General features: G+C 46.6%; 1 protein-coding gene across 1 annotated transcript in view; it reads left to right on the top strand.

Annotated features, from left to right (window-relative positions):
• LOC140731828 (complement factor B-like) overlaps positions 1–12,804 on the top strand; it is an 80,313-nt gene that overhangs the window by 19,124 nt on the left and 48,385 nt on the right. Inside the window, exons 4-6 of the mRNA XM_073053693.1 lie at positions 7,188–7,358; positions 10,033–10,107; positions 11,606–11,730. Of these exons, the coding sequence (XP_072909794.1) occupies positions 7,188–7,358; positions 10,033–10,107; positions 11,606–11,730 (371 nt within the window). The remainder of the gene's footprint in view (positions 1–7,187; positions 7,359–10,032; positions 10,108–11,605; positions 11,731–12,804) is intronic.

Here is a 12,804-nt window from a genome sequence, read left to right as displayed (position 1 = left end):
CCTCAAGACCTTCCCTCCTCTCACCCAATTCAATATGGGAAGGGCCAGGAGCCTCCTCTCCGGGTACTGGAGCACCAGCGAATGGGAACAGGGGCCACTCATCTGAGTCGTCCTCTTCCGAATCAGTAGCCATTTCCGGGCGAGGGACCCGTCCTCGCTCTTCAGCAGCGGTCTCTTCCCTTTCTCCGCGCCCTCGCAGAGTCCTTGTACTAGGCGTAACCTCCCACTCTGGCTCCGTATCCACCTGCACCGCTTGACCCAGCGGCAGCAGGTGATTCCGATGGAGTACCTTGATAGGCCCTTTCCCATCCTCAGGTTTCACCCGGTAAACTGGCAGGTTCGGCATCTGGCTCTCTATTACATAGGGGCTGGCCGCCCATCGGTCTGCCAACTTGTGCTTACCAGGGAGTCCCAAATTCCGTAAAAGGACCCGGTCGCCCGGCAATAATTGAACAAGCTTCACCTTTCAATCATACCGCATCTTATTCCTCCGATTTTGTTTGGTAGCCGCCGCCTCAGCCAACTCGTACGCCCGCTGTAACTCCCTCTTCATGTCGGACACATACTTTAGATGGGACTTCCCGGGTAGTTCACCCACTTCACCCCCAAAACACAAGTCAATGGGCAACCTCGCTTCCCGCCCGAACATCAGATAATAGGGCGAATATCCTGTAGCATCATTGCGAGTACAATTGTAACAGTGAACCAATTGTCCAATATGACGACTCCACCTGCTTTTCTGCCCAATCTCCAGCGTCCCGAGCATATCCAACAGGGTCCGGTTGAACCTCTCTGGCTGCGGATCTCCCTGTGGGTGATAAGGGGTAGTCCTGGATTTCTCAACCCCAAGCATAGTCAGTAATTCATGGATAAGGCGGCTCTCAAAGTCCCGCCCCTGATCGCTATGGATTCGCCTGGGAAGGCCGTAATGAACAAAATACTTCTCCCATAACACCTTCGCCACTGTCGTCGCCTTCTGATCCTTAGTGGGAAATGCCTGAGCATAGCGAGTGTAATGATCGGTGATGACTAAGACATTCGCGGTGTTGCTGGTGTCAGGTTCAATCGACAGAAAATCCATACATACCAGGTCCAGAGGTCCCGCACTCTGCAAGTGCGACAGTGGAGCCGCCAACGCGGGCAGGGTCTTCCTCTGGATGCAACGACTGCAGCCCCTACAGTATTCTGCGACTTCCCCCCTCATCCGGGGCCAGTAGAACCGGTCTTTGAGTAATCCATAGGTCTTTTCCACCCCCAAGTGTCCAGAATCATCATGTAGGGCCTGGAGTACAGCCTGCCGATACTCCTCCGGCAGGACCAGTTGCCATCAGTGGGGTTGGTCCGGAGGCGCCGTTACCCGGTACAAGATTTTATTCTTTAACTTCAACCGAAACCACTCCTTCAACAACAGGGGCACGAACGGGTGTTTCGCCTTCTCAGCCAACGCCCCATCCCCCCTCTCGACCGCTCTCAACACTGTGCCAATGCCCGGGTCATTTTGCTGAGCAGCTGCCACTTCCCCCGGACTCAGTTCCGGCAACTGTTTAATCCGTAGTGTGATCAGGTCACAGTAAGCTAGGGGTATGGCATCGTCAAAACCCCCCAAATGGTCCACGGCGCATTCCAGCCTCCCTCTTCCCTCGGCCTTCACGGTGATAGCAAACTGGCACATCGCCTTCACTCCAGGGGCAGGGACACTCTCCCACTCCTCATCCCTCTCCAGTTCCCCCGGCTCCCGACGAGACAAAGCATCCGCATCGACATTCTTGCTTCCGGGCCGGTACCTCAGGCTGAAATCATATACCGACAAGGCCGCCAGCCACCGATGTCCTGTGGCATCCAGCTTTGCCGAAGTCAAAATATAAGTGAGCGGATTGTTATCCGTTCGCACCTCAAACTTGGCTCCGTACAGGTAATCGCCCAACTTGTCCACCACCGCCCACTTCAGCGCCAGGAACTCCAACTTGTGAGTGGGATAGTTTCTCTCCGATGGCGACAAGCTTCGGCTGACAAAGGCTACCGGCCTCAATGCTTTGCCATGCTCCTGGTACAGAACAGCCCCGAGACCCTCTCGACTGGCATCCGTGTGCAGCACATAGGGCTTCTGGGGATCGACAAAAGCCAACACCGGGGCCTGGGTCAGTGCACTTTTCAAAGATCGGAACGCCTCTTCACATTGATCATCCCATCTCGAGCCAAAAGGTTCCGCCGGGTTCCAGTATCCTCCAGGGTCCTGCCTCTGGTCCCCCGTCCTTTTCTTTCCCACCGGGGGATAGCCACAGAACAGCTGAGTCAACAGGTGACACACTTTGGCGTATCCTTTCACAAATCGCCGGTAATACCCACAGAACCCCAAAAATGAGCGCAGAGCACCCACTTTCTGGGGTCTCGGCCAGGTGGTCACGGCCTCTATCTTGGTTGGATCAGTAGCCACTCCCTCTCGCGAAATGATATGACCAACGTAGCTAACCGACGACTTGCAGAACTGGCATTTGTCCACAGAAAGCTTCAACCCTTCTTCATTAAACCGGCCCAACACCTTCAACAGCCTCTCCTCATGTTTCCCGACACCTCCCCCTTCTTAGTCGCAGGGGGGCTTGTCCTCCGCGGAACTCCTTGTCTCTCACAATCCCACCTAAAGTGTCCCTCCTCTCCACAGCTATAGCACACCCTCAGCCGCCCACAGTCCCGCCTGAAATGCCCCTCTTTCCCACAGTTAAAGCACACGCTGCCTGCCGCCCCTCCTCTCCCAGGACGACTCCCACTCCCAACCCACGGCACTGGTCGCCCCTGAGAGTGGGTACCTCCCCTGTCCCTCCCCTCCAGAGGGGATTCTCTACCCCTCGGTGGGTTGTCATTCCTCCACCCAGCCACCACTTCCTGTATCGCTGAGGATCGCTCCCGTAGGCCCGCGCCCCTTTTCCGCCCCAACGCTCTCTCTTCCTCCTGCACCTCTCTAATCAGTTGCCCGAACGATGGAGGGGGGCCTTCCCTATAAACCTGCCTAATAGTCCACGCCACCTTGTCCTCCTCCAGAGAGCCACTGAATATCTGACTCATCCTCACGCTAGCCACGTCCGGCGTCTTCACTACCCCCCGGCGCCGCAGCCCCGAGAGCATCCCCTCCATCCTAAATATGTACTCGGAGAGCTTTTCCCCTCTCCATTGTTCCAGGCGTTGGAACTCTGCTAAAAGCAGCCAGGGTTCCCCTGACAACCCAAACGCTCCCTCCAAAACTTCTATACATTCCTCCACTGAGGCCCCAGACTTTTCAGCTTTCCACTCCCGAACTGTTTTGGCTGCTAAACCCCTCAAACTTCCCACCAATCGCTGCCGCTTCTCCTCCTCCGAGCCTGGCCACTCCTCTAACATCAAGGACGTATGCTCGATCCAGGTCTCATAGTCCATCTCCCCGTCCGGAGTAGGCTTGGCTCCAGAGAACACCCCCAGCTTCAGCCGTGGCCTCTCCGCCACTCCCACCAGGGAGTTAAGTGCGGCTGCCAGCTCGGAGGCTTCCACCCTACCTGGGGAGCGGGGCCTAGTCACGACTCCCTCCTCCCTCCTCCCTTTGCTAGTGCCTGCCACCTCTCCGGGGTTTTCCTCTAGCTCTAGCTCCTCCTCCGATGTCTCCTCAGCCTCATCCTCGGAGAGAGTGTGGAGTCCCCACAGCCCCTCCTCCCCGGGTACACTGACCATCGCCGGCAGTTCCAACGTCCTGACATCAGCACTCGTACTAACCAACACCCAGCTAGACTCCATCTCTTTACCACACCGTCTAGCTACCAATTCTACCTGCCCCATACCCTTCACCAAACTTAACCCCCGCACTACCGCGTCTCCCGAAACTCGAAAATCCACTCTGCTCACTACGCATGTGTACTGTACCGGTACACCTTCAAATCGGCACCAGCGAACAATTTTCTCTCTCTCCATTTCCGCTCTGCTGCCTGCGTGATTCCACAGCCCCATGACAATCCAATCCCAGACGAGCCCCCACAAATGTAACACTTACCCAACAGGCTGGTATATGTCTAGGGGAAAAAGAGATCCAGCCACACACCAACCCACCTCCCGTACACGCAGGTGCTGTGAGAATCGCGTTTATGCCTCGCGCCCGCCAACAGTATCAAACCCACAACAAATACCATTATGAAATACACTTGAAAGAGTTTACTAAAATTAAAAGAGTATTAGGCAATACAGTATATATATACAAGAAAAAAACAAAAGGCGCCAACTTATCAAAGTTCAGTCAGTTTAGTGCACATCGGTGGAGCTCATCCAGCGAACCATTCAACTCCTCGGTGGTCGTCCGAGCGCACGTCCTCCTTCCTCGGCGTCTCCCTCCGGACTCTCCTCACCCCCCAAGCCCGCGCAACCCCTCCCCCAAGTTCCCAGCCTCACAAAACACAATAACATTCCCCATTGATTAACAAATGAATACAATTACCATATCAGCCATTCTAAAGCGAAACAACGGCGAGAGAAACTTTTAACAGACAAAGAAGCATTCCAACTCGTAACAAACCAAAGAAGCCCTTTTTAGTAACATACACAGGACATTGTACAACTGAATAAGACATATGGGTGACGTATGCTGGTGGAAAAGACTGGCAAAGAGTTGGCGATTCAAGAAGGAGAAGATCAACTGGTATCTGAAATTACCAGCAGAGTGTGAGCAGAAGAATTTGGGCTAGAAAATTATTCAATCTAAAATGGTGGTATACTTTTGAAAATGAAATTAGACTGCAGAAGAGCAATTTTGCACACATTTTAGGGTGCATTACTGGGCATTATAGCCCATTGAAAAGAATCTGTCTCCACAGTTTTTGGTGAGGGCTTCATTCTCTGAATCAGAATCAGGTTTAATATCATGTGCATGTGTTGTGAAATGTGCTGTTTTGTGGCAGCAGTACGTTGTAATATAAAATAATAAAACTTATGAATTACAGTAAGAAGTATATATGTATTTAAAACATTAAATTAAATAAGTAGTGCAAAAAGAGAGAAAAAAAGTAATGAGGTAGTGATCATGGGTTCAATGTCCCTTCAGAAAGCTGATGGCAGAGGGGAAGAGGCTGTTCCGGAATCGTTGAGGGTGTGCCTTCAGGCTCCAGTACCTCCACTCTGATGGTAGCAATGAGAAGAGGGCATGACCTGGGTGACGGGGGTCCTTAATGATGGGTGCTGGCTTTTTGAGGCATCGCTCCTTGAAGATGTCCTGGATGCTGGGTGCCCATGATGAGGCTGACTGTGTTTCTGCAGGTTATTTCGATCCTGTACAGTGGCCCCTCCATACCAGATGGTGATGCAACTAGTTAGAATGCTCTCCACAGTACATCTGTAGAAATTTGCAAGTGTCTTTGATGACATACCAAATCTCCTCAAACTCCTAATGAAATATAGCTGCTTTTCTTTGTAATTGCATCAACATGTTGGGCCCAGGATAGACCTTCAGAGATGTCAACACCCAGGAACTTGAAAATGCTCACCCTTTCCTCCTCTGATCCCTCTATGAGGACTGGACTGTGTCCCCTTGTCTTACCCTTTCTGAAGTCCACAGTCAATTCTTTGGTTTTATTGAAGTTGAGTGCAAGGTTGTTGCAGCAACACCACTCTATCGGCTGTTGTATCATGCTCAAATAGCAACAAAGTCCACAGATCCACCAACCTCTGGCTGCAGAAATTCCTCCTCATCTCAGTTTTAAAGGGACATCCCTTTATTCTGAGGATCCTAGACTCTTTTACTAACGGAAACATCCTCTTGTGCCCACTCTATCCAGGCTTTCCCAATAGGTTTCAATGAGATCTCCCCTCATCCTGTGCCTCCGTGACAGCATCCATTCATTCCACAGCAAGACACCCCAATAACTGGAAGAGTGTTGATGGAATTATGATATATCCCTTTTAGAGTTTCTTTATGAGATTGCAATAAGTTAATAGGGTTATAGCTCTGAGAACTTGCATCAAATTAATGTAGAAACCTTTAGAAACCTTCAACATCAGTACCAGCAGGGCATCTGGCTGCACTGTTCTGTGAAGCTCTTACAGAGATGTTCTTACTTTTTATGTGACTTTCTCAAATGGCGCTAGCACGATGAACAAAATCGCAACGACACCAAGAATACTGAACTGGAGCATTTATTCGACCAAAAGCTGTAGGAAGTGTCATTTGGTGAGAATTGAATTTTCTGAGTTCAAAGAAGTAAATAACTTTGGCAGCAAGTTTCTCCTATTTCAGTTCTAGAAACTATGCAATCAAAGTGTTTTTAAGTTTCCTAGGTGGAGTTAGTTAGGGAGGTTTAAACCAAATTCTGAAGAAGTCAAGTTCCATAATGGAAAAATGGATTATTAACAATTTGATTCTGAAATAGCACTGTGGAAGTCTACAGTACATTTGAAATGACTGCTGGGGCACGGCAAGAGTGTGGGAAGCTGTGGAGAGGATTTGCCTGACCTAGCTGTACTTCATGACAACAACCTTTCCCTTAATGCCTTCAAAACATGCCCCTAGTGATGTTATGGAGATAGTTAAGAGCGTCAAGTTCCTAGCTTGTCCTGATCCAACCAAGGAAGTGCGCTATCACCTCAGCTTCCTCAAAAGGTTAAGGAAATTCGGTATACCCATACTGACCCTCACCAATTTTCAGAGATGCACAGCTTGGTAAAGCTACTGCTCTCCCTGAGACCACAAGAAACTAGAGAGAGAAGCAGACACAGAAACCAGCCTTCCCTCCTTGGACTTTGCCTACACTTCTCACTGCCTCAGACAAGTAGCCAGCATAATCAGACCCCTCCCGTCCTGGACACTTTCTCTTCTCCACCCTTCCATTGGGGAAATCTTCAAAGCATGCACCACCATTATCAGACTTGAACCCATCTCTTGTATTTTAAAGATGAACTCCTAACCCTAACCTCACAGTCTACCACACCATGGCCCTACCTCAAAGCATTAAAGGTTTGAGATGATCTATGCAGATGACTTGCAAAACAAAATTTTTCATTGTTTCTCAGTAATAAACCAATATCAAAACAAACTGAAGCTACTTAAAGTCAATTGTGAGACGTTATTCCAGTTTAACACAACAGTCACCATCTTTATGTATCTTAATGACTTAGATACTTTCAAATTGTGGAACAGTTTTTTTAAATTAGAAAGTTTCTAATTGACTACTTTCTCCCTTTAGAAACATCCTGCCCCAACCCTGGAACGCCCTTTGGTTCAAGAAGAATCGGCAACAATTTTGATGTCTTTTCAATTGTAGAGTATGACTGTGGTGACTACATTTTACGAGGTTCATCAAAACGCAAATGCTTGGAATCGGGCCAGTGGTCTGGAGTGGAGCCTCGGTGTGAAAGTACACTTTTTATATATTATCTCTTTTAGTATCTTTCTTTCTTTCTTTATCAATCTTTTTATTAATTTTAAAAAGTACTTGTATACAAATAACAGGAGAATTATCTCAAATATCTATATCAATAACAATTCATATAAAAGGTAAAATAAACATGATCAAGATCATACATAGTATTAATCTATTAGTATATAATAAAAAATAAGATGATAAGATTCTCCTCTTATCATTCCATAAAAAGAAAAAAAAACAGATAAAGAAACTAGTATCTTAAATCAAGCAGTTCTCTCATGACATTGCAATATGGAACTTCGGATATGAACCGCTAAGACAAAAGTACTTATGTTGTTAAGGCTTCCTACATTTCTTTACAGCCAATTAAGAACATTGTAAAAGTCTTAGGCATATGTAAAAAAGTCTGTAAAGTGAAGATGCTTTCAAAAATAATGAAATGAGAAGTTTCTAAATATCAAAAAATTACTGTAAAGAGCAGTAAACAGTAAAACGCTAAATCAAATCAATATTTGGTGTGGCCACCCTTTGCCTTTAAAACTACATCAGTTCTCTTAGGTACACTGTCATGCAGTTTTATAAGAAAATCGGCTGGTAGGTTGTTCCAAGCATTTCGGAGAATTTGCCGCAGTTCTTCAGCTGTCTTGCTTGTTTCTGTCTGTCCGGGTAATCCCAGACAGCCTCAATGATGTTGAGATCAGGGCTCTGTGGCGGTCATACTATCTGAAACCATATTTTAAAAATCTTGGATGCCCAAAATGTTGCACAGTATTGTAGTTCTCCAGTCTCCGGTACAATTCCATTATCTTTTTCCCAGGGTAAAAATGTCTAATACTAGAGGGCATGCATTGAAGGTGAGAAAGTGTGAGTTCAAAGGTGCAGGGGAGGTATTTTTTACACAGAGAATGGAGGGTATCAGGAACGTACCACTGCTGGTGGCAGTGGAGGCAAATGCTACAGAGGTGTTTTAGATGCTCTTGCATTGTGCAAAGAATGGAGAGATAAGGACCTTGTGTCAGCAGAAGGGATTAGTTTAGGTAGTAACTAGCTTAATTAGTTCACCACAACATTGTAGCCCAAGGGCCTGTTCCTGACCTTTAGTGTTCAATAACTTAAAGGAATCTTATCAGTACAACATACCAGAACCATCAATAAGTAGACCATGTTTTGGTGATGCGAAGGATGCAGGTGTTAACTCCTTGCTCTCTCTCGATATTTGCTCCCCTCTCCGTGGTGCCTACACCGCTCTGTGCTTCGTGTCTGCGAGCCTCACAGTGATTGGTCCTGCTGTTTGCTGAACTGACACTGAGGCTATGGGCCTACTCTGGCTATTCAGGGCTCTGGGGCCAAGGACTCAATTTAATTGATTCTGAATGCTGTTGCTTGCTTTTATTCTTTGCATGATTTGTGTTTTCTCCCCCTCTCTCTGCGGATTGCATGTTGGTCTTGGGTTCTTTCAGGTTTCTTACTTCATGGTTGCCTGTAGGCAGACGAATCTCAAGGTTGTACAACTTATACATACTTTGATAATAAATGTTCTTTGAACTTGGAACCTTTAACTTGCCTGCTCTTCATGAAAATAATGCCATGCATCTTTTACATCCACTGCACAAACAATAGCCTCTATGACTGTGCAAACTTTTCTCGGTAGTGCTTTAGAGTGCCAAACTTGCACAAAGGCTCAAGACTAATGTGGACTAGAACCAATCACATCTGGCCCAGAGGGAATGCTACGCAGGAGCCTCAGCTGATACCAAAGTTCAGAATGGGAAACCTCCTGCTGGGAGTGGCTGAGGAGTACTGTGCAGATGTTCAGCTGAGGTACCTGGCACAGAAAAGAACATGGTTAATTTTCCAACAGAGAAATTAGAGTAAACAAGAATGGATAGAAAGGAAGTGAACATGTTAAGGCGGCAGGAAGATGAGGTCCCAGAACGTAAGAGGTGTTCTCCTTCTTCAAAGAATGGGATTTCCCTACCTCCACCATTGCTGCTTCTCTCACCCACATCTCCTCCATTTTCCGGATATTTGCCCTCATCCCCTCTTCCCGCTGCCTTAACAGGAAATGAGTTCTTCTTGTTCTCACCTGCCACCCCATGTGCCTCTTCATCCACTACATTTTCAACGGCATCCTTCTGTCACTCTCCACTTTCCACGGGGATTGCTCCCTCCATAATCCCCTTATCAATTTGTCCCTCCCCATTAATCCCCCTCCCAGCATTTGTCCCTGCCAGCGGAAGAAGCACTACACCTGCTCCCTCGCCTCCAATCGGGGCCCCAAGCAGTCCTTCCAGGTGAGGCGACACTTCACTTGTGAATCTGTTTGGGGTCACCTATTGTATTTGGTGCTCCCAATGTAGCCTCCTCTACATCAGTGAGACCAAATTGTTCTTGGGCTTTAATCAAGAGCGTGAGGCAGTCGCTTGTTGGTGAGGCAGTGCATGATTTAAAAAGAGCTCAGGGCCTTTCAGAACATTTCAGCAGGTTTCAATCTTAACGATCTATTAGGAAGGTAGATCTATTAGGGCCAATAGTGTGAGGATCAAGAATTGATGCAAAGCTAAGCCATGCAGCCTGTTATATGACAAAGTAATTTTTGTTAAATAGCAGACAACAAAACCTCGCTCCACCCAGTTGTTAAATTCCGCATTCTGTTGTTAAACAGGTAAAAATGCTTTTGATAATGTGAAGGACCTGGCAAGAGAACTGGATGTCTTAGAGTCAACGATACGCAAAGCTGGTAGGACCTCCATTGCTTACTTTCATCATTGTCATTACTATTTGATCTTCTCTGCAGCTGCTCATGGGCAGGTTAGAATCTAGATAAGGAGGGTGGCTGCAAAATTCATCTACCGTTTAGATTCATTGGTTAGGGCTTTTTGGACAAAATCAATCTGAAGTTATACTTTCTAGAGCCCGTTCAACACCAACTGCAGTTGGAGGGTTCCCACACCACCACCCCCACCCCCCCCCCCCCAGATTTGGGTTCCTTCCTGAGAGAGTTATATGAGAAACAGGAGGAAAATTCTGCCTTTTATTTAATTTAATTGTGATGTGTTGGTGTTTCATGTGAGAGAAGTTGACCTGAAGGGACAGACTAAATCATAAACTTCCTGTCTGTGCATTACAAGTATCAAAGTTTATTTTGAAACCAAAGCAGTACAGAAAGTTGTAAGTAGTCAATCAATGGAATCAATCATAAGGAAAATCCATGGGATAGTTGGTCCAGAGTATTCTGACCTGGACTTGTGTTCCTGAGAAACATTCCCCAACCACTGCAGCTCCACCTGGAAGCAATGAGGGCCTGGTGTGTTGTTGTTCATTTTGCATGTGCTGGACATCCCTGGCAAGGCCACCATTGGTTTCTCATGGCCAGTTGGCTCAGGAGAAGATGCTGGTGAGTTGCCGTGGCTCTTCTGGTGAAGGTACAGTATTCTTGGGGAAAGACTTGGACTCGCAGATGAAGGGAATTTTTTAAAGTCAGGATTGATTATGAGATAGAGTGGAACCTGCAGGTGGTAATCTCAATCACTTGTCCTTCTGACCAGAGGAGGTTGAGCTTGAAAGAACCTGTTGGAGCAGTCCGTGCCAATCACGCGAGTACACGCTGCAGATGGTGTTCATTGCATTCACACTGCCCCGTGGCTGATGGTAATGAATATTCAGTACGGTGGACGAGGCTCTAATCAAATGCATTGCTTTGTCCTGAATGGGTACATGATGTTGAGTGTTGTTGGAGCAACCATCATACAGACAGATAGACAGACAGCATCTGGAGATTGTTCCATCTGGATCTGGACTGGTACCTTGGAGTGTTAAGAGGTGAATCACTTACTGCAGGATATCTTGTCTCAGATATGCTCTGCGACCATACATGGCTAATCCATTAGTGTTTCTCTTCAGCGGCGACTTCCAGGGTGGAGATGGTGGTGATTCAGGAATAGTAATGCCAAGGGTAGGTTTTGGAGGTAGACATTGATGTTATTTATCGTGTTCCAGTCCATATGTCACTTGCTGGGTATAGGCAAAGACTGTTTATTTTGTTGTGAAGTTCTGAATGCAGTTGAACTATCCCCTATCTGAATGCAATCATCAGGGAACTATCCTCAGCTCTGACTTTATAACAAACTTTGGAACCTCAAATAATGTTCCCTTCCTTCTAAATGCTCCCTGTAATGAGACCAAGTGTTCAAATTATACTGAAGTGAATCTGATTAGATCTGCTTTTATTTCTGCAGCATTTAGTTCTGAAAAGGAACACATAAGTGGGTTCGATATCTACTTTGTCCTCGAAGTTTCAGGAAGACTTGGCAGTGAAAACTTCATCAGGACTTTTGACTTTGTCTCAACTTTCATCGAGAAGGCAAGTGTAACTCTTCAAACTCACATCAGTTTCAAAAGAAATGTGTTCCAAAATCTCGGAGGCTCAGGATTAAACTGACCATGACTGGGCTAGGACAAATAGTCTGGAATAAAATGAAAACCATAAACTCAAGAGCTGCTGGAATTCCAGAGTAACGCATAGAAAATGCTGAAAACTGTCTTACCTACAGTCACACGTGCATAAGAGAGACTGCAGGTGCTGGACCTCTTGAGTAACATACACATACTTCCCGGTGGCCAAGCATTTTAATTCTGATTCCCATTCCTGTTCCAACATGTCTGTCCACGGCCTCCTTTTGTGCTAAGATGAGGCCACTGTTAGGGTGGAGGAGCAACATCTCAAATTCCATCTGGGTAGCCTCCAACCTGATGGCATGAATATAGATTTCTCCTTCTGGGAAAAAAATTCTCTCCCCCTCCTCTCTTCTTCTATTACCCCATCTAGCCCCTTAGCCCCTCTCACTTGCCTACCACCTTCCCCTGGGTCCCCTCCTCCTTCCCTTTCTCATATGGTCCACTCTCCTCTCCTGTCAGATTCCTTCATCTCCAGCCCTTTACCTTTCCCACCTACTTGGCTTCACCACTCACCTTCTAGCTATCCTCCTTCACCTCTCCCCCCTGTCTTTTTATTCTGCCGTTTCCCCTTCATTTCCAGTCCTGAAGAAATGTCTCGGCCTAAAATGTCAACTATTTATTCATTTCCACAGATGCTGCCTGACCGGCTGAGTTCTTCCAGCATTTTCTGTGTGAGGACATTCACTCTACCCCCTTGGTGATTTTATGCACTTTATAACCTTAGATCACCTCTCCATCTTAATAATAATAATAATAATAATTAATAATAATAATAATAAGTACATTATTGATCCTGAGTGGGAAATTCTTTCATTACAGCAGCAACATTTAAAAACCCACTTAGCAGTATGCAGGCTTAATTAATAAAGTACAGAATAATAATATACACAATAATAATGTACAAAATAATAAAACAGACTATCGTACTAAGGTGTGTGTTCTCCTGTCACACAGAGATGAACTGTTGTATATGCCTATT

Source organism: Hemitrygon akajei, chromosome 8 (genome assembly GCF_048418815.1).
Source record: "Hemitrygon akajei chromosome 8, sHemAka1.3, whole genome shotgun sequence".
Taxonomy (NCBI): domain Eukaryota; kingdom Metazoa; phylum Chordata; class Chondrichthyes; order Myliobatiformes; family Dasyatidae; genus Hemitrygon; species Hemitrygon akajei.
Note: the sequence above shows the minus strand (reverse complement) of the source record. Positions and strands in the feature narration are given on the sequence as shown.